The sequence below is a fragment of the Colias eurytheme genome, chromosome 23 (assembly GCF_061535395.1).
Source record: "Colias eurytheme isolate Ceu_HAF_F1 chromosome 23, ilColEury1 Martin Lab GWU primary, whole genome shotgun sequence".
Lineage (NCBI taxonomy): Eukaryota > Metazoa > Arthropoda > Insecta > Lepidoptera > Pieridae > Colias > Colias eurytheme.
Genome location: NC_143002.1, coordinates 8,225,932 through 8,248,327, shown reverse-complemented (window position 1 = coordinate 8,248,327; position 22,396 = coordinate 8,225,932). Strand labels below are relative to the sequence as shown.

Sequence of the window (22,396 nt, the reverse complement as noted above, 5' to 3'; positions counted from 1 at the left end):
ATATTTTAAATTTTTATTTGTTATTTATTAAATTACCCCAAAGCAGATAATTATATTCATGCATTCTTATTTATTAATATTTTATTAAGTTGATGTAGCGTTATTATAACATATATTATTTTTATACTGTAGTTTATTCTGTATATTTAAAAATTATACCAAAAATTATGTTAACTACTTTAATATGTTATTATAAGCGGGAATTGTCGTTATTTATTTTTAAATAGATTTTGTAAATATATTGTTGTGATCAGAAATTATTTTTATAAACTTGTTGTTAGATTTATAAATAAGATTATTTTAAGAATGAGAACAATAAATATCATATAAGTTTGTAACCATGTTGTTTTATTTATTTTGTCCTCAACTCATACGCTCACTATATTCCTTAAAGATTTAAAGGCAGATCTGCCCTAAGACAAGCCCCAATATAGAAAGGGTATTATTTAACGGGCTAGTATTGTTTGCAAATTATCTATATGTCGTGGCCATATCGTAAATTTGCTCATTTCATGATATGATTGGCCATTTCGTGAAATGGTCGCATTTCGTGAAATGCGATAGCTTGAGACCTGAGGAAGGACAAAGGATAGGTTTTATCAAGGGAACGGGAACTGTGCGGGTTTTTCTTTGACTACGCGGGCGTAGCCGCTGGCAGTTGTAAACATAAAATTGTAGTTTATCTATCTATCAGCAGAATTAGGCGATTAGAGCGAACTTTATCTAGCAAGTTATCAAAATAAAACTAGAACTTGAACATCAAAATAAAAACGGAACTAAACTAGAACCCTGTGGGATACCCAGTAGGGTAACAGTACCGATGAGGTTCGGCCGTTGTTTTGGCGTTCGAATAAAACTTTTTGAATTCGTGTAAATAAGTAATATTCATATAGATTTTGAGTATTATACTTCATTCCATACAAAATTAGTTTCCCCAATGATGTTTCGTATGTTCGACCAAATCGAAAGCTTTAAAAAAATCTCAAGATGAAGAATTTTTGTAAACTTTCCAATGTAGACAATACAGATTTGAGATTGCTCTCGATAATTGCCTTAAAAATAACGATGCCTCACGGAGTTTAGTCCACCATTGTCTCTACAAGAGCTAATCTATTGTACTTATAGATAGAATAGATATATAAATAATGCGTATTGCATGGCTATAACTAATTATAACCACTTACCCATAAACGTTAAAGAATTGAAACTGAATTTTTTCAAAAATAAACTGTATAGACTGCTACAAGCTAAAAATTATTATAGTGTTAAGGAATATTTAAATGATCGTGACATTAATGTATGAATCCTGATTGAATTTAATTGTAATTTTATGTGTAATAATTGTTTAATGTATTTTGTGGGTAATTTTGTAATTTTCTATTAATGTATTTTATAACTTGACTGTATTATAATTTGTAAATTTTTGCACGCCATTTAAAATGGCAGTAACTATATGCGATAAATTTTTTTGTGTAACACCCTTATGAACCATATACTTACGAGCAAATAAATATATTTGAATTTGAATTTATTTAATGTAGTATTTACTCGGGTTATATATTATATATAGTGGCTACATATCTTTTAATGCTTCCATTGTAGGTAACTGTTAAGTGTAGGTATCTAAATAAAAAAAACCAATGCATTCAACAACATTTATTAGTGAAACTAACAAAAAATACTTCTAATACAGAGTGCCTAACAATAATATTTAGTCGTAATTCAATACTATTTTAAAACATAATTATAGCGACGCAAATGACCAGATTTTCCAACTATCAACTGTCAGGTTGAATAAAAATAAAGAAAAAAAAATTTGTCACTATCTTTAAAATTAATAAATAAATAACATCATAAAAGATTAATCTTAATCATTTCAACCACATCTACTCTCAAACTAAAATCATTATCTATGATTGTTATAGCATGTAATTATGGCTTTTCAATCCCAAGAGCCAATTTCATTTCTAAAGTATAATTCTCGTCAACACGGTCAAAATCCCCTTGACCTCCCGTTTCCACTTTATCTATATCGAGACAATCTTCAAAAACTTCATCGCCTTCATTAGAAAGAACACTTATATTAGCTTCATTTACTTCATTACTTTCATTTACTTCATTAACTTCATTCGTTTCATTAATTTCATGAACTTCATAAGTTTCATTATTATCAATCGGTACATCAACAACAGACGCATATTCGACTCTCGAATCATTATTATCATCATTGCAAATACCGGAATCATTAGCTTCACTAATTATAGGTATTCTTGCTTCTGTTAACGTATCATCAAAGGAATTATCACTTGGTATTAATGTTCTATCAATGTCATTATCTTCGATGATAGATTCTGGCGGGCTTGGTACGTACCGTACGTACTCTCCCGCCCGCCATCTTTGTTCCGCTAGACCAATGTGCGCTTCTAGAATTTGCGATACTTCTGGTAGCTGTAATTTAAGAGTTATTAACGGAGTATCAAAGAATAGAGTTTTAATTTTGAATGGTAAGTCATGGTGGAAGTAATTTGGTTAACTTTCTATTTCGATATTTAAAAAACTTGAACTTCTTGAAAATTTCGACAAGAGATTCGACAAATTTCGATTCTGAGTTTTTGAAAATTGTGTTTGAATAGTGAATACCCATGGAAATTATTAGTACTTAGATAATTATCTACTTTCCAAATTCAAAAATCAATCACCACACTGATCATACAATCTAACTACAATAAATTAACATATCCAAAGGTATCAATTAATATATCGGCGGTAAATGTTATGACGATTCAAAAGTGCTTTTATAAGAAGACTAATTAAATTGAATATGGTTAGGGAGCCAGGTGCAAATTTGGTTAACTATTTCCTCTCAAGAGATAATTCGTCAGACGCATGAGAGTATAGTATTATAAAGCCTCGTGAACGTCAGCTGGCGCTCGGTTGGGGGGGTGAGCGGTTGTAGCCTCCCACGCACATAGGAAAAAAAATACATTCATTCATTCATTTCCTCTCAGCTAAAAATTTGTCAAATTGTAGCTAACCCAATATCTCAACGAAAAAAAATAGTCAGCTGGTTACAACATGGTGTATTATACGTCAGCTGGTGTCTCGAACATGAAAGTTAAATTTAAAGAAAAATTTATTTTCCGTTATTTCCTCTCAAACAAAAATTTACCTGATGATAGCTTATATGTAACTGTGGATAAATATATATGTCAGCTGGCTGTATCTTGGTGGAAAAACCGTCAGCTGATACGGGAGGCTACAACCGCTCTTCCCCCCAACCGAGCTCCAGCTGACGTTCACGAGGCTTCATAATACTATACTTTGATGCATTTTACTAATTACCGCTTGAGAGGAACTTGGTCATAAAATCTGCTGCTGGCTCCCGGACCAAAATGTTTGCGTTTGAAAAGATAATTTAATCTATAAAACCAACTATACTTACCGTATACCGATTATCCAGGCTATCCGATATAGTTTCAATAATAGCATTGGTCCTATTATCAACTTTACCAGCATGCAAGTTAACAACATCACACTGTTTATAATATTGTTCTTCTTCATAACGAATCGTTCTTTCTAGAATTTCTGATGCTACAGATTCTTCTATACGAGCATTTTGATCCATGTCTGCATAGTTTGTTCCTGCAAGATGTTGAATTATCTCTTTAAATCGGTTTTGACAAAAAATAAGTCGTTGCTGATACAAATTTCTACTTTTATACCAATATTTTTACCGCAAATTTATTATTACATATTAAAATTTGATGGGTATAATTATTTCTAGTATTAGATTTTACGTGAGTATTATACATTTAGAAATTAAAGACTTCTTAACGGATTTTAAACGCGAAGGCGTTGTCAAGGGGAGACTGAGATGTTATACGTCTTGACGGTCTAGTCTACTTGATAAGTTGAAAATGGCGTAAACTAGAGATAAGGCTCTTAAAAATACGTGCGATAGCTCATTTGATTCGGAATGACGTCTAGAAAAATGTATCGGAAATGTTTATTAGCACACAAAAAATTGCAAAAGTTATAGGCAAATTAAGTTTCAAAAAAGTAGGTATTTCGTTTATTGTTAATAACTCCGAAATTAATAACATTTCAGAAATTTTGAAAAAAGATTCTTAAAGAGGAGGAAATTTCCAACGAAAATCTCCCGACTCCCGGAATTCTATCTCCATTATTTATAATTTTAATTTAACGCTGAAAATAGCCCTCCGCGCGGCATTTTTAGTTAGCGCGCGCGGCTTCAAAACCGAGCACGTCACACTAATTATTTTTTTTAAGGTATTAAATATTAATTTAAAAATTTAAAAAAATGATGGTGTATTCCGAACACTTCAAAGAATTTGCTCCCGTTGGAAATTTTACTTAAAGCTAATTTTTCAACAAATTAGACAAATGTTAACCAACGAAATTTTTTTGAACTTCCGTCCTTATTGCACATTAAAAAAAATGTTAAAATAATTGTCGGTAAAATTTTTCACTTCGTGGAGCCCTTCATATAAATATCCTTAACAAGATCGCGCCATAAAAGTTTAAAAAATGTTAATACTTTGTTTATAATAATTTTTTCAAGTTAACAAAAAACTAGAAATTTCTAGTTTTTTGTTCAAATTACTTAACTTGAAAAAATTATTATAAACAAAGTAATAAAATTTTTTAAACTTTTATGGCACGATCTTGTTAAGGATATTTATATGAAGGGCTCCACGAAGTGAAAAATTTTACCGACAATTATTTAAACATTTTTTTTAATGTGCAATAAGGAAGGAAGTTCAAAAAAATTTCGTTAGTTAACATTTGTCTAATTTGTTGAAAAATTAACTTTAAGTAAAATTTCCAACGGGAGCAAATTCTTTGAAGTGTTCGGAATACACCATAATTTTTTTAAATTTTTAAATTAATATTTAATACCTTAAAAAAAATAATTAGTGTGACGTGCTCGGTTTTGAAGCCGCGCGCGCTAACTAAAAATGCCGCGCGGAGGGCTATTTTCAGCGTTAAATTAAAATTATAAATAATGGTGATAGAATTCCGGGAGTCGGGAAATTTTCGTTGGAAATTTCCTCCTCTTTAAGAATCTTTTTTCAAAATTTCTGAAATGTTAATAATTTCGGAGTTATTAACAATAAACGAAATACCTACTTTTTTGAAACTTAATTTGCCTATAACTTTTGCAATTTTTTGTGTGCTAATAAACATTTCCGATACATTTATCTAGACGTCATTCCGAATCAAATGAGCTATCGCACGTATTTTTAAGAGCCTTATCTCTAGTTTACGCCATTTTCAACTTATCAAGTAGACTAGTCATTCAATATTTGCTATTTAAAAATCCGTTAAAAAGTCTTTAATTTCTAAGGGTATAATTTCATCAAAATCTATTGAGAGATTAAGTACGTCATTTATAGGTATACTATAATCTAAAATCTAATTAACAATCTAAATAAGTAGGTATTTTAATTTTTACTACGACAAAGATTTTCAAACTTCACGATTTAAACTGTCTAAATCGAGTCTATTAATTTTTAAAGATGGATTGCTTATCAGTTATCTTTTTATAACATCAATTTAAATATTACCTCCGGAGGGAAACCTATTATCTTCATAAGAGTTAATAGTATCAATGATACTGCGCTTGGCTTCATCGTGATCAGAGTTTTGTATATCTCGAGATGAACTTGGTTGGGCACCATCTAATGATGCAATGAAAATATTTAATCGTTACATTTTTGAAATTTTACTCTCATTCAACGCGTCTATTGAATGAGAGTAAAATTTCAAGATCATGCAGTAAGGCGACGATCTTTGAATCTTGCCAAAGAACTTTCACTTCTGACACGTGTGCTCGGCACATACGCTCTTATTTTTTAAGTTACTGTCATTATTTTGCGTTCAAACAAAAATCAAATATTATCTTTATCCTACTAGATTCTAATCAGATAAAGTTTACTTTATTTAAGTGTAACATTAGGACAGCTTTCCCATAAAGTCAGTAATTAAGTAGTCAGTAAAAAAGTAAGTAGTAAGTCAGGTAATTGTATATCTATACTAAATATTAGAAAGCTGACGAGTTTGTTTGTTTGTTTGTTTGAACGCGCTAATCTCAGGAACTACTGGTCTGATTTGAAAAATTATTTCGGTGTTAGATAGCCCATTCATCGAGGAAGGCTATAAGCTATATATCATCACGCTAAGACCAACAGGAGCGGAACAATGCGGGTGAAACTGCGGAGCACAGCTAGTAACTCTTAAAACCTCACCTCCAGAAGCAAGGCCATCATCCTGTTCAATAACTGCATCTATATTATCATTATTATCAATTTTATCATCACGAATCTCTTTCTGTTTATAAGTTCCACGTTGGTTCGCTGTTTTCGGTCTATTTCTTTTATTTCCACTCTCTTCTACATCAAAAGATTTATTTCTACTACTTTGCGCTAAAATAACTTCATTAGAATCACTTGAATCAGTGTCACTATCTATGTTTATGGATTGAGTATCATCTGAGGACGCTGCAAAAAAATGTAATATTTATATCGCCAATTCTTTTGCAAATACTTACTTTTATATATTCTAAAACAGTATTAAGTTATTATCAACCGACATTAAAATAGGAAGAGGTTCTCAATTCAAGTGTTTATATTTGGGTATGTCCTCAGAACTTTCGTCTGGGTGAACAAATTTTGATGATTCATTTATTAATTGAAAGCTTATTCTTCCCGGTTGGTCTCATTTCAATTTTGCCAAGTTTTGACAATTTGATCGCTTAGATTTTTTTTAAATACTTACGAGTAGATTCAATTTTCTCTTCACCGATTTCATATTCAACTTCAATGGGCGCTTGATTATTAACGTATTCGAACAAAACTGCGCCGGGAACGTGTGTGAGCTTTACTTTATTTGGATCTGCGTTAAATTTGTTGTTACAAGATATGTTAATCGTAATATAAAATTATAAATGCAAGTTCAGTCTAGAAACATCAAAAACATGATCCCATGATGTTTTAAACAACGATAATTCAATTGTCATGCGTAACACGATACGTCATAGGATATTACCATAGAAATATACACATTATAGTCTCGAAGGACCATCCTTATAACACAATATGATAAAACAAACAACTATTACTTTTACTACTACTACTTATAGTCTTAACGCTATTTTTATTACCAGGCTGATCTCCCATCGTGAGTTGGCTAAGCGCGATCCTGTCAAACGCATTATCCGTTTTATACGTAGTAACATAATTCTTATCAACCACCTCGTGCGCTGGTTGTTTCTCTTCGGCTTTATAGTACGCGTCCATTGTCTTTTTGTCGTATAGTTTCTGTGTTGTTGGGTTTATTTTAATGATATGTTTGGTTAAGGAGCAACGATGAAAAATGAAGTTAATAATGGTGTTGTTGATTATTTATATGTTATGCGAGGTGAAGAGCCAATAATGATGTATACTAAAAGATGTAGTTCGAAATGGCGTTGTTGATTATTTCTATTATTTGTTAGGTGAAAAAAATGGCATAAGCAAAGATAAACGTTGAAATTCAAAATATTAAGAAACTGGTTTTCCTATTTTGAGTAAAACATTCGAGCGTAATGAAATAAATCAACAAGCACGTTATTATAGGTAAACAAGAGTAACTACAGTTGTAAGTATCGCCATTTGTATCTTAGTTCGAAGGATAAAGAACAAAATTGTGGAAAATAACCATAGAAGAGCAATTCTTTCGTTTACTTTTAAAGTTACAAATTCCTCAACTTTATATTAAGAAACACCGTATAATAAAGAATTTTACAAACAAACAAACATATTGAAATATTATAATTTGATAAATTATTCATTATTCATTTTACCATAGGATCAACAGCCGGTTCGCCTCTCGCGATCCTGGCATCCCTTTCCTCCTGTTCCCTTTCTAATTCAGCAAATATCTCCAAATCTTCTTCACTTGGTTTTAGATCTTCGTCGTTTGTATGTATGTCTGTGTTTTTGAGGTAAGATATGAGGGCTGGACCGGCCTCCGTTTGTTGAACTGGATAGTGAAGTAATTAAAGTACATAATTAAAATCTAAAGTCGATAAAATATTTTTTAAATAAATGCAAAAGATTTTTAACCGACTTTTCGAAATCGATGAAAGAAAATTCGTTTAAAACGACTTCGAAATCGATGGAAAATTCGCGAATGTTTAAGAAAATTTTGAGAAGATATAAACGAAAATCACTACACAAACAGCATGGTTTGATTATAAGTTTCGCATAGAAGAAAAGGTTGCGTCTCTAATATGACTATTCAAAAATTGACAGTATCTGCCACCGCTGGTTTTCCAAGGGTTTTAAGACAGTTCAAAGGGTGTATAAAAGTTATAAATATCGCAAATCTATACTTATATTATAAAGCTGAAGAGTTTGTTTATTTGTTTGTTTGAACGCGCTAATCTCTGAAACTACTGGTCCGATTTGAAAAATTATTTCGGTGTTAGATAGATACATTTATCGAGGAAGGCTATATTGGCTATATACCATGCCACGGGTGTGAAACCACGGAGACTGTAGAGTAGCAAGTTCATAATAAAATAATATTTACCTCTACGTCTGCGTTCATCGAAGCTCTTTACATCACTAGAACCTTCATTGCTTGATTTATTTTCAGATTCACTCTTATTTGATTCCTCATTTTCTTTAATATCAGTTTTATCTGTTTTTTCGTCACCATCAGCTGCTGCATCTACTTTAATTTCTTTTATAGCTATATTTTTCAATGGTTTCTCACTATTTTTATTTAAATTATTAAACGTAGCTATATTTTTAGTAACAGTACACTTTTCTATAAGTATTTTCTTATCGTGATCTATAATAACGTTTTCAGTTTCAACAATATTGTTTTCTTTAGTCACATCTTCAACTAAAGGTGGTTTTTCATTTTGTTTTTCAGATTTTTTATTGTATTCTTCTATGATTTCTATCAATGGACGTCGCTTTGCTTCGAATTGAGAAAGATTTTCATCGTTTTCATCGATTTCGGTTATTTTCATTCCAGATGAAGGTTTAGGTTCTAAAAATACGTATGTCTTTTTTAGTTGAAGTCATTACTAGAATTATACACCTTATTTTTATTATAACTTACCGTTCAACACTTTTTGTACTCTTTTTCTATCCGTATGCGGTGCTTGGTTAAACAGCAAATTGTTTAGAGCTTGAGCATTCGTAGTAAAGTCCCTGCAAGATTAATTGGTTCAAGTAAACAACGTAAGTATTTACGTAATTTTGATATAAGGAAGGTATGAGGAAGTGAGATAAAAACATTTAAATCATGAAATAATTATGATTCATAAAAAAATTTGAAGCTAATAGATTCTTACAACTTTTTTTTAATTTTACGAAAAGAAGCGAATTAATAAATCTTACATATCCCCTGGTGCTGGAGTGATGCTGTTTCCAAACCCTGGCCATACATCCTCTGTTTGATCTGGTATCTCCTCTTTCACCTCTTGAACCAACCTCTTATCCCTTCCCGTAGCCGACCATTCAATGTTCGGTGTTTCTGTTCCGAAATTAAATTCATAAAATGAACAATAGCAAAATGGTATAAGTTATCACATTATAAGTTCAAAATAGCTTAATAGCTTAAATAATAATAGTAACAATTATTGATACATTCTAATTTTTCTTTAATTTATAAAATTATTATAAGTGCGAAAGTACGTGTCTTTCTGTATATTAAGCTTTGAGCAACAGTTCACCAACAACAAAAAACACCAGATAAAATAACCATCACCATGTAATTTGTTAAACTTACCTGCAGGCTTATCACCATCACTATCACTATCACTTTCACTAGTGGTATCATCCGCCTCTGAACCGGTAAGCATGTCCACTAATACACCATCTTTAGTTTTCACTTCAACACATTTTTCTTCCGAAACTGTATTATCTACTTCTTCTATTTGTATTTTTTCTTCCTGTTAAACATAAGATTTATCAACATCAAAACTATAAGTATAAAAAATAGACATTTTATTCAAAAATTAATTTTCTTGGTAAAATTTACCTTTGGAGGTAAACCTAATTTTTCTCTCTCTTCTTTCTCCCTAGCTTCTCTCTTTGCTTTATTCTCATCTCTCATTTTAATCAAATATCGAACGCTTTCCATAGTTTTTTCCTGATCACGTGCGATCCATCTAAATTGATATATTTGAGAGAAATAAGTTTGTAAATGAATGAAATAAAATAAATAACTTTATTTGTACAATAAGTAGAAGATTTTCTTAGTTTGGTAATTGCAATAAATTTTTCGGATTAAGTACCGTATAGGCACAGTATGAAAGTAAACATAAAAGATAATTATAGCACTCACACATGTTTTTAGGCGATTTCTAAAAGTCCGAATCAATCATTTACCAATTTTATTGATTCTGTATCAGTTAATTAGTGATATAGAAAATTGTATATCAGTCAATTAGCGATTTAAAGCAAAGTCTACACCAGTTATTTAGTTCCACGAACCGTTTCCTCTCAGCGATCTCCTCCTGAACGCCCCCCCTCTGCCAGGCTTCAGCACAAGCTCTATCTCTCGGGAACACCGGACGATTGTCCAAATTCAACAATTCTTTAAGTCGTAACGTTAACGTTTTGCGGTACGCTGGTATGTTTCGGACTACTGGGTTACCGGTTAACACCAATACTGATTGGAGAAAACAAAATTTCGCTTCATATACGAATTTAAGTAGAATTTTTGAAGAACTAGGAATTTTAATAGATGTATGAAACGATTTGTAAACACTATATGGTATGCTAGAAGTGACGCAAAAGAAAATATACATAATATTTTAGATGAAGCAACGATGATCGCTAAGCAGGGATCATCAGGAAACGGAAAAATAATTTAAATAAACAGAATAGATAGAATTACAGTACATTAAAAATTGAACATCAAAATCCAAGGTAAAATGTGCTGTTTAACCATTCAGTAATTATTCTTAGTGTATGAAATCAGTAGTAAATAAATACATATTATATTTCTCAAGTATTCTCATTTCTTATTAATTAAATTATTATTATTAGATAAGTAACATTTCTGTCATACCTTTAAGGACATTCATGTCAGCCAATACATCCACGATAAGGGGATCCTCCAGACGATTGTACGAGAGATCTAGCACTGATAGATTTTTGCATGTTCTTAAATGTTCTAGGTCATCTGGAATTAAAATAATAATTATTGTTGATTAGTACTTACGGGTTTAAAAGATTATCCAAAAAGATTTTTTATCATTTATTATCACTATCATCTTACCTACAGTCGTCAACATATTATGTCCGATGCTCAAAGTATGCAAATCTGGGACGACATCCAAATTCTCGATCTTTGTGACAAAATTATGGTCCAAATTCAACGTATCTAGTTTGGGACATCCGTCCAAATTTTCTATCTTCCTCACAATGTTATAGTGTAGATATAAACACTTTAGTTCTGAAAGTGTATCCAGACCCTCGATACGTTGGATACCGTTATTTTCGAGAAATATACATTTCAAACCTGTGTATTCTTCGAGATTTTCTATCTTGGAAAATCCCTGAAAGTCATTAAAATTAATGTTGACCCAAAATAATTTAAAAGTTTCCAAAAATAACATTTGTTTTAACAATAAAAACCCGTACAAATATGGGATTAAATTATGAAAATACCTTGAAATGTAAATACAAAATATCATTAAGATATGGAGTGCAATACAGCTTATGTTGTTTGCAATGATTCCGTATAAACTCTTTTGTCATGCGAGGGCCTCTGTTTTCTTCTTCCATCTCCTTTTCCATCTTTCGTTTGAACTCTATCTGTTTCTGTCTTTCAGCCTCCTTCTCATTAAGTTTTTTCGCTTCATCCTCTTTCTTTTTTCCTGCAACAAAACCCAGAAATCGTTATAAATATCAAATGGCATAAAAACCTAAGTTAGCAGCATAACTGAAAATGTTTTACCATCATCCAGAGTAGGTAATTCTGATATTTTAGAAACAATACCAGCTTTTTCATTTTCATGAATGTGATCTCCTTGAGCCCGTATATCATTATCAAGGTTAGGAATTTCAGTAATAGTACAAGACCCTGAAGAGTTCTGCTTACTATTTCCTGTACGCATTAAGTTATTAGCTAGCCGTACTACTTCTTTGTTATCTTTCATTTTATCTTTAATATCATACAACAAATCATTAATTCTTTTGTTTCGCTCCAGTTCCTGCTTCTTGTACTCTGCCATTTTCTTATTTTTCTCATCTTTATACACTATATCAAGATCCCATAATTCCTTTCGTGAATTTTTAACGTCGTTACTCACACCCATTTCATTGTTTATTTCTGAAATTGAACTCACCGAAGAAACTGCTTTTGGGTGTAATATTTCGTGAGATTTATGTAAAACATCATCAACTTCTTTAATGAAATTGCGACATTCTCTTGTTCGCAATTCACAACTTTCTTTGCTCTTGTTTATTCGGTCTTCGTGACATTTTATCTCAATATTTAAATCACTAATGGCAGAATGAATTTCATCTATATCAGTCTGAGTAACAGTTTTCTGTTCAGCTTTGTTTTGGCTTTCTATTTTGTCATCTTCATCGTTATCTTTATTACTTGTTTTAAGTTTATTGCGTTGCTCACTCTCCTCTTTTAATTTCTGGTAGGCCAAGTTAGATTTTCTAGAATTTTCTAAAGCAACATTAACATCGTTCAAAAGCTCGTTCATACTATTGAGTTTATTCGTGATGTCCTCGCGTATTAATAGACTGAGATTTTCCGCACCGTCAACAATGTTTCGAGCCAAGTTTTTCATTTCTTGGAATTCCATTTCTTTGTTCTCTGTATTGTCATTATTACCAATATCAAGAATGTCTTCTAATGCATTATGCAACGTTTCCTCCATCGTTTCATCAAATTTCGATTTATTTTGGTCTCTAGTGATTGTATCATCTTTGTTGACGTCTGTGCATTCAATTTTTATTTGAGACGGCTCTTTATTACTCTCCTTAATATCTTCTTTATTTTCACATGATTTACTTGTATCAAGCATCGAGTTTATATCGCGTAAAGCTTTTTCGGTATCTTTTAATTTTTCCTCGAATGTTTTTGGAAAAACATCTTCGAAATTGACCACTTCTTCATCAACTTTTTTTGCTTTCTCCTTTATCATATTTTTTGGTTTGCAACTCAAATCGGGTTTGACAGGATTATCCACTAAAGAAATGTTCATTGCTTCATTAATCATGTAAGTTTCTTTGACTTCATCGAACACCGTTGGTCTTATTTGACCCTTAATGAGATGGGATGAGGATTCCTTTAAGATCGAATCTTCTGTAACGATAAGCTTACGATCTTTGCTGACATTTTTCATTTGCTCTGGATCTTCATATTTATCAGCCAACTTCTGTAGCATATCCCTTGTCTCGTTAAAGCGAGTCTCGTACGATTTATTGGTAATTTCTGTAACGACTTTATCAATCGATTGAAATTCTCGCTCATCACTACTGGATTCTTGACTATCACCTTCACTATCAACAATTTTGTCTTTAATCGTACCGTCTTTTGCAGCAAAGTCATCAGCTGACTTAAACAAGGCTTGCATATTTTTATATTTGATCTTTTTAATTTTTTCTACATCACCCTTAGCTGCGTTCAACTCGTCGGTCATTTCTCCAAAAGTATCGATATTTATTTGATCATAGGGTATTGTCTTACCCTTACATCGCCCATCTCGGTCGGTTGTTATTTGAATTTGGCGCGCTTTTTCTGCTATAATAGGATTATCTTTGATCATATTCTTTACCTCTTCGGAGCTCAACGGTTTGGTACATTCTTCAAATTGTGTAAAAGGCTGACCTGACATTACTTCATATTCTGACTTTACATCTCCTGATGCTGATGCAGCAATGTATGGTTTATTTTCCGATGTACTTTCCGTTAAAGGTCTCAATTCATTTTCGATTACATTATCTATAACTTCTTGAGGAAATTTGGCATCTTTGAAAAATTCCTTTAATTCACGTCGTTTAGATTCTATGTAAGCGGAATCTTTACAAAATTCAGAAGCACTCATATTTTATTGAAACCAAATTAATCATTCAAACGAGCGAAATTTTAGGCTTTTTACAAATAACAATATGGTTACTAGGCGTTGCTAGCCTTTGCTAGCGGAAAAAGATTTTTGTTTAATCGTTTACTATTTCGAATTTCGAAATACTATATTCCGTTTAACACAATATAATGAATTTATTTTAAAGACTTATGAATAAGACGAAGTTTAAGCGCCTTGAAGACTTATTTTGTTTTACCATGTTTGTTTTATTCACTATATCTTAATGAATCTTCAATTAATGCAAAATTGTCAATCATATTATGCGTTCCGTTTTAAGGATTTTACACATGTCTGTAACCACTGTCAATAAGACGGCTGTCATATTATGTGACAATTGACATATTTTTCATTTTCATATTTTGATTTTGTATCACTTCAAATCGCATTTCCACATTAATTTTTTTGAGATTTACATATTATTACTTGAACTACATATATAAAAATAACTATATTATAAAAAGAATGTCCTTATCATTTTAAAAACATAATTCTTCATGGTGTTTCCTCAAGAATTCATCTCCCTACAACGAAATCTAACTACAATGACTGACGAGAGGAATTTTCGTTCTTCATACTATGAAAAAGTCGGCTGCCGCGGTGTAGAAGAGAAGAAATCTTTGGAGATTCTCATGAAAGAAAAACCATGGGATAGAGTGAAGTTAAAACAGTTTTGTCTAAGATTTACTGTACCGGCCGCTTATCGTAATTTAGTGTGGAAAGTATTATTAGGTAAATTAATATGTTATATTTTTGTACATTAAAGTACAATCTTAATATTCTTACGGGGTTTCTTTAGAGAACTGCCGCACGTATTATAGGTTTTTTGTGGGTGGGGGATGGGGGGGAGGAGGGGGGGACCCTCCCACCAAAAGGGGAAAGTTAGGAAACCAATAGTTTTGGAGAAAAATCAATTTTCCTATTCTAACCTCAAAATGTATGGAATTGGTGTAACAAAAATTTTACGATACATAAATAAAATACAAACAAGTTGTGAAAACCTACGTAGTTTTTTTTATTTGAGTGGGAATCGCCCTAAAGTCGCTTCTGGCACTCGCCGGCCGCTGCCGCGGCACGCTCGCTTCGCTCGCTCGGCTCGTGCGGCAGTTCAAGAGTTAACCTAACACGCTCGTCGCTTCGCTCCTCGCTACCTATTTGGATATTAAAAATAGCCCTAAAATCGCTTTTGGCACTCGCCGGCCGCAGCGTAAAGTCACAGTACAGTGAAATGGAACGTCTTGGTCCGCTTTTTTGCACAACAAAACGGATAAATGCACTTTTTTCGCACAAAAAATTATTAACTTTAAAAATTAATAACTAAAAAACTACAAGTTTCCTAACGATAATATTTTGGAATTACAATCTTACATTACCTAGCTAACTAAAAATATAAATATTTCCAACAAATTCGTGCGGCAGTTAACTAAAGCCAACCCATTTTTACTACCATTTCTGTGCCTAGATTTATCCCAGTTCACTTGGGCTCGTCTATGCTAATTATTATTACTTTAAATAATTTTTACTTTGATTTTATTGAGTTGGAGTTAGCTACAAGTTACAATTCAACGGACATAATAAAATATTACATTTCAATATACCTGTTATTTCTCTAATATTGTTTTATAACTTTCATTTTGAACATATTTCGTGTCCCTTCGTCCAGCATACTCACCATGGAATCCTGATATTTCATGAATGTCAAAAAACTGTTCTGAAATAGTGCTAAATAGTGCCCAAAGGAAAAAAATAGTGCTCTTGTACTTGCGAAGTTATAGCCATAGTTCGATGAGTATGCTGGACGAAGGTTTCGCCCAGCATACTCACCTCCGTCCGGAGAATCTGTATACGCTTCAAACATAATTCATACTTCAAAAAATAGTTCCCAAATAGTGCCAAACGGTGCCCAAAAAGAAAAAACAGTGCTCGAATAACTTCGGAGTTACAGGCTTCGTTCAGTGAGTATGCTGGGCGTAGGTTCTACGCCCAGCATACTCACCTCAGTGCGCGAATATCGAACGAGCTATAGGTACAATTTACGTCTCAAAAAATTGTGCTTGAAATAGTGCCCAATATCAGTCCAATTTTTGCTTGACTTTTGACCTAGAAAACCATTAAATTTGATTGTAAACTTCTACATACATTACATTGAGTACAGTCGAATACAATATTATTAACTTTCTTTCTAACAATTTTTGTCTTGTGTAAATTATTTGTTTTGTTATATTGTCTATGTAAGGGAGTATTTACTTTAGAATCGCAATATTATTAATTACACATTATTTTAATAATACTTTATAATAATATGATTAAGCCTTCGCGCGTCGCATGGGACCCCGGTAGCTAGGAACAATGATTTTATATATTTGTCTAGATCACGGCGCTTGAAGGATTAAGATATCAAATGAAGTAAATCATGCATGAAAAATAAAGTTGCTGTTATTAATGCTTACATTACAACTGACAAAATTATTCAAAATAATCATTTTCCGGATCAAGGACGGTACCACAAGGTTTACGGAATTGACCTGTATTCCTCATGTGATAAAGTTCAATATAGTGTGGCAGTAATGGATGCACGTACGGTCAATAGGTATGGGGCTTACGACGCGCGGCGCCCGCGACGCTAAACATTTTTTTATATGTATATTATATACAATATTAAAACTACAATTTTTTCTATTTACATTGATTATATTATGAATGTTAACAAAAGCTGTGAACTAGTTAACTAGAATTCTGATTACTTTGGCCCTTTAAATAGTAATAAATAACGTAAGTAATTAAAAATGTTTTTTATTGCTAAACCTTTCATTGATGAAACTATTGGAAAGAGTTTTAAAAATTTGTATAACTATGTCACAGTACTAGTTTTGACTGGTTATAAGTTTTGCCTGCAACATATATACAAAAAGAAACTGTATAATTTCCTTTTTACAATTTTTCAAGATATTAATTTTATTGGCTGCAAATGACTGTTTTTATTCAGACAAACACACAATGCAATGAAGTAATAGACTTCATTTACGCTTAAAGTTTCATTCATTTATTATTATTTATAAAATATATAATAATGCATTTAATCGAAAGTTTTTGACATGTGAGAAAATACCATAATTATTTCCAATAACATGAAGTCTACAATTAGAAAGTTTAATATTTTTGTCCAAAAACATGTGTCGACGACTGTACCCCATTTTACGTTAGTATGTAGAAGTTTACATTAAAATTTAATGGTTTTCTAAGTCAAAAGTCAAGCAAAAATTGGACTGATATTGGGCACTATTTCAAGCACAATTTTTTGAGACGTAAATTATACCTATAGCTCGTTCGATATTCGCGCACTGAGGTGAGTATGCTGGGCGTAGAACCTACGCCCAGCATACTCACTGAACGAAGCCTATAACTCCGAAGTTATTCGAGCACTGTTTTTTCTTTTTGGGCACCGTTTGGCACTATTTGGGAACTATTTTTTGAAGTATGAATTATGTTTGAAGCGTATACAGATTCTCCGGACGGAGGTGAGTATGCTGGGCGAAACCTTCGTCCAGCATACTCATCGAACTATGGCTATAACTTCGCAAGTACAAGAGCACTATTTTTTTCCTTTGGGCACTATTTAGCACTATTTCAGAACAGTTTTTTGACATTCATGAAATATCAGGATTCCATGGTGAGTTGTGGTGAGTATGCTGGACGAAGGGACACCATATTTCATACCTTAATGTTGGTTCTTTAAGAATGAATTTATCTTATCTTTATATTATTTATTACTTACTATATTGAACCATACCTTTCAGATATCCTCCCAGTGTATCCAGATTCACATGAATTTGTGATGGAGATGCGCACAGATCAATACGATGATCTGCTATATGCCGTTCAGAAAATGGAGTTAGCCGACATGTCTGGGCCAAGGAGTCAGATACTACTAGCCATGTGGCTATTGGAACTAGAGGACATTAAACCGCCTATATTTCCTGAGAGTAATTGTTCTGTATGTTACAGCAGCATTTAATTATCTAAAATATTATTTTTAAATTAAGTGTTGTGTTTGTTTTCTGACAATTTTGTAAAAAACTAAATTTGACTCATATGGTCAGCAATGTATGTACTTATTTTATAACCAAGAATTATCATACTAATTTTTGTGTTTATAAATCAACAACAAGCCAGTTTTATGTTTTTTTCAAATTCATTTATTTATTCATTGACTGTTTCACACAAATTCAAATCAACTTTATTTCCAGGGTGTTGAATAAACTTTAAACCACCACTATGAAAATATTTACCTTTAAATATTACTATATACCTTTTATTAAAAAATATTTTTTTCCAGTCAGCAGATACATTTATACCAATAGCGAACACACTACTAGAGCTATACGATAATGAGGTAGATGTGTACTGGCTGACAAAGGGACTGAGCGAGATTGTGAGGAACATGCAGAAGGACCTCGGCAAACTGAGGGAGGCCTTCCAAAATATGCTCGAAAAGGAAGACGCAGAGTTGTATAAGTAAGTTTATTTTTGAAGTGAAAACTTCTTTTAGCGGCGTTAAGCACTTTTTCTGTAATGGGTATAAAATCTTAAACTCGCGTCAGGACACGTGACCTGATCGAAAAAGCGTAAGACGGATACCATTCCAAAATATCAAACATGCTGAACGTTAATAATCAAGTTTTCACTTCTGCCGGCACTCCCCCAGTGCAACCCGTCTTTTAGTGTATAAGTAATGGTATGGTGAAATAATCAATACTTACATAGAATAATTGTGGGAATTCTCTTTCAAACTTAATTTGACTTATTTTTATGATAGTTTTTGTTGCACAAAAATTTTGTTCGTTGAAAATTCTTGTTTTAAAAGTAATAAGTATAAATTATTTTTGCTTGACCTTTGTTTCTAAGATAGAAGTTAGTTTACATAATTATATATCTTTTGATCTCTAAATAATTATTTGTTTACACAATAATTATGCTTTAACGGCCTTACTAATAAAAAGTTAAACAATGGATAAATTTCAACCATTTTCTACGATAGTTATGTCCTGCTCTTGCTCACATGAAACATCAATTATAAAAACAAGACAGGTTATTGCAATAACTAATCCATTGCATAGCGAATGGGTAACATTTTATTAGTAAGACCGTAAATGTATAATGTTTTAATTATCTTTTTCAGTCACTTAATAGAAATAAAAGCATTGGACAAGTTGCCGCTGACAAGATGGTTTAACTGCTGTTTCGCTGGTGTCTTGGATGATACATCACTTACTAAGTATGTATATTTTATTCTTATAAAATTATTAATTAAAGAAAATGTGTAATACCAAGTATAGAAAGTTTTTTACGCAATTTATTCTAGCCAATAATAACCTTTTGGGGTAAAAGGGCTGTTTTACTATTTATTATGAAGAAATAAGAAATATATTATGCTATATAATGATAATACTATCTAGTCTTTTATTTCTTTAAATTTTTTCCATAAAAAAGGTGGGTATTTTCATTAAAACTTTTTTTTGTATATTAATTACGTCAGATATATAAATGATTGTTACCATTATAATAAAAATCTATTTCTTTTCTTCAGGATCTGGGATAAAGTATGTAGTGGTGCGCCTAAAATACTGTCATTTGTTGCTGTCATGTTGGTTGTCACGCTCAGGAGAAATATATTGAGAGCTAAAACAGAGGAAGAGGTCATTAAATATGTTTCAGAGGTTAGTAAACTCAAATATTAATATTTAGAAGTGATAAAATATGTTTTGGAGGTGATTCAGGCTTAAATACTAATTTACTATTACCACAAACAAGGATAGACCTTTGCCACAGTAAATAGTATAGAAACAGTATGGAAACTAACATCTGCAAAATGTTTGCAACAGATTAACTATTTACAAAAACATATGCATGGAAGATAATCGTAATATTGTCAGCGCATGCCTTCTTCACAGAGCGCTCGAAACTTTTTTGTCCAATGTCGTATCAAAGTTATGTTAAAAATTAACAAAATATTACTTTAATAATGCCCTAGATCATTATTTAATCGAAAAAGATAAGTTGCTTTACTCTTTGTGTTCTATTTACTGTGGACATGCCAGCCAGCTAGTATAAAATAATTTATTACCATCTCAAAAAATATACCTACTAATCATAAATTTCAGATCCCAGAACAGTGTGAAGAAGTAGTAGCAAATAAGGCAATTGAGCTCTGGCAATACTATGCCCAGCCACAGAATGATCAACTAGCAAAGAAATGATGTATGACCTTCTAATGAGCGCGTCTCATTAGAAACAGGAAGAAATATGACTGTCTCGTTCTGAGTGTGTTGTTCTAGTGCGATAGAGAGAGATAGCAATAATATTTAAATGTAAAGAAATTTGAATAAGCTATTTCGCTCTAATACAGATACCGAATCAAGTGCTTCTTTGGGATGATATTTGGTGAATTTTATATGTCTTGCACAAATTTGAAATGTAAAGTTTTCTTATTGCACGCCTCATAAGCGAAGCGTTGAGGTGGGTACTACTGTCACTTCGCGCAAAACATCTGATTTTTCAAACTTAAAATGTCTTTATGTATCATACATTGCACTTGTAAGATAATACATACACACACATATTAAGAAAAAACACTATTTTTAACGTTCATGATATTTTTGATGTCATTTTTGTTATTTAAACTAGTTAAAAAACAGTTTAAAAAAGTTCTGTCTTGGACGTCCGTGTGTCTGTATGTGCGGATCCTTTTTCTTGTTAACACGATAGCGACCGAAATACTTTACTAATCGAGTCTTTTTTTTTTCTCTTACGCTTGAGTATGCTCAGGAATAGAACCCTTTCATTTTTCAGGGTCTGATTCGATGTGGTTTAATTGTTATTAAATAAACAAAAATAATAATTAATAAATATTTATTAAAAAAAAATTATGAGGCGTGCACTTTTGGATTTTCCAAATTATTTTATAAAATACTAGCGGTCCGCCCCGGCTTCGCCCGTGGTACATATTTACGTTTTCTCTACATAAAAACCATCCTCGTACTTCAAGGAATATAATAAAAAAAGAATTATCGAAATCGGTTCAGCCGTTCTCGAGTTATGCGCTTACCAACACATTTTGCGATTCATTTTTATATATAAGATATATAAAAATGAATCGCAAAATGTCCGCCCCGGCTTCGCCCGTGGTACATATTTACGTTTACTCTACATAAAAACCATCCTCGTACTTCAAGGAATATAATAAAAAAAGAATTATCGAAATCGGTTCAGCCGTTCTCGAGTTATGCGCTTACCAACACATTTTGCGATTCATTTTTATATATAAGATATATAAAAATGAATCGCAAAATGTGACCGCTAGTATAAGATAAGATTAATATTTGATGAAAAATAAATTTATGTACGTAGTAAATATTGGTTTTATTTTCAAATTCATAAGGTTAGAAACTAGATTAGTGAATTTATTAAAAAAACAGAATTCAAAGTGATCTTCACAACAATATTAACTTATGAGAAATAAGAATATCGCGCCTCTTTACAGTTTATACCTACATAGCTTTACACATGGCTTTACACCACTTTTTTCTTAAAAGCCATTGACTATTACTATGTTACAAAAACAAACACATTGGAGCATTTCATAAAGTATTTTCGCAGTTAGGCACAACACAATACTTGTATGTAGGATTTTGTATTTTTCTAAATTTCTATTGAAGAATGATGTTCCATAACGATTTATTAACAATTTTATGAAACGAATTATTATAATATTATGAATATTGAATCAAAGAAATTTCTAAAACCCTACCTTGTCTTGATTTCAATGTCCTGTCACAGTATTACAATATTATTTCCTACAGTAATGAAACGCCTTTGATGTCGCGCGATGCCGCCGCGGCCGCCAGCGTAGGTACTTACGCTGCCACACGAAAATACGCTAGGGTTGCAACAAATGGGAAATAAAACAATTGAGATTATTAATATTATGATGAAATCATTTATTGATATGTACATTCAAAATAATTGCGATTATTAAATCTGATGTAATTATTTGTTCCTAAATCCATAATTACAGATATTGCACCGCTAAATATTATTTACGTAAACGGATCAGTTTGTGCGCGCCATAATAGAATATGTAAGTACCTATGTATAATAAAATTATTACACAAAAAATACGACTGCGTCGTCCTTTCGCGCTAGGTAAGGCAAACTAAGCGTGTTTGCCTTACGCGGCCCGCGTCGCCCGACCCCCTGCCAGTTCCC

The 22,396-nt window shown here is 32.0% G+C and overlaps 2 protein-coding genes across 2 annotated transcripts; one reads left to right on the top strand and one right to left on the bottom strand.

The window, feature by feature from the left end:
• Positions 1 to 1,726: 1,726 nt before the first annotated feature.
• dtr (defective transmitter release) lies at positions 1,727 to 14,095 on the bottom strand. Its single transcript, XM_090115290.1, is given in 18 exon segments — positions 1,727 to 2,104; positions 2,195 to 2,448; positions 3,443 to 3,642; positions 5,589 to 5,765; positions 6,342 to 6,521; positions 6,799 to 6,915; positions 7,184 to 7,340; positions 7,865 to 8,043; positions 8,596 to 9,063; positions 9,136 to 9,227; positions 9,417 to 9,552; positions 9,808 to 9,970; positions 10,060 to 10,189; positions 10,515 to 10,692; positions 11,095 to 11,208; positions 11,305 to 11,584; positions 11,697 to 11,905; positions 11,986 to 14,095. Coding segments are annotated over 18 exon segments (5,316 nt in total). The 3' UTR covers positions 1,727 to 1,932.
• Positions 14,096 to 14,493: 398 nt separating this feature from the next.
• Positions 14,494 to 21,025, top strand: TBC1d7 (TBC1 domain family member 7). The gene is made up of 6 exons (XM_090115438.1): positions 14,494 to 14,863; positions 17,929 to 18,125; positions 18,468 to 18,646; positions 19,311 to 19,406; positions 19,719 to 19,848; positions 20,293 to 21,025. Exons 1-6 carry the CDS (start codon positions 14,629 to 14,631, stop codon positions 20,386 to 20,388), a joined length of 933 nt encoding a protein of 310 aa, XP_089971564.1. The 5' UTR covers positions 14,494 to 14,628; the 3' UTR covers positions 20,389 to 21,025.
• Positions 21,026 to 22,396: the final 1,371 nt, after the last annotated feature.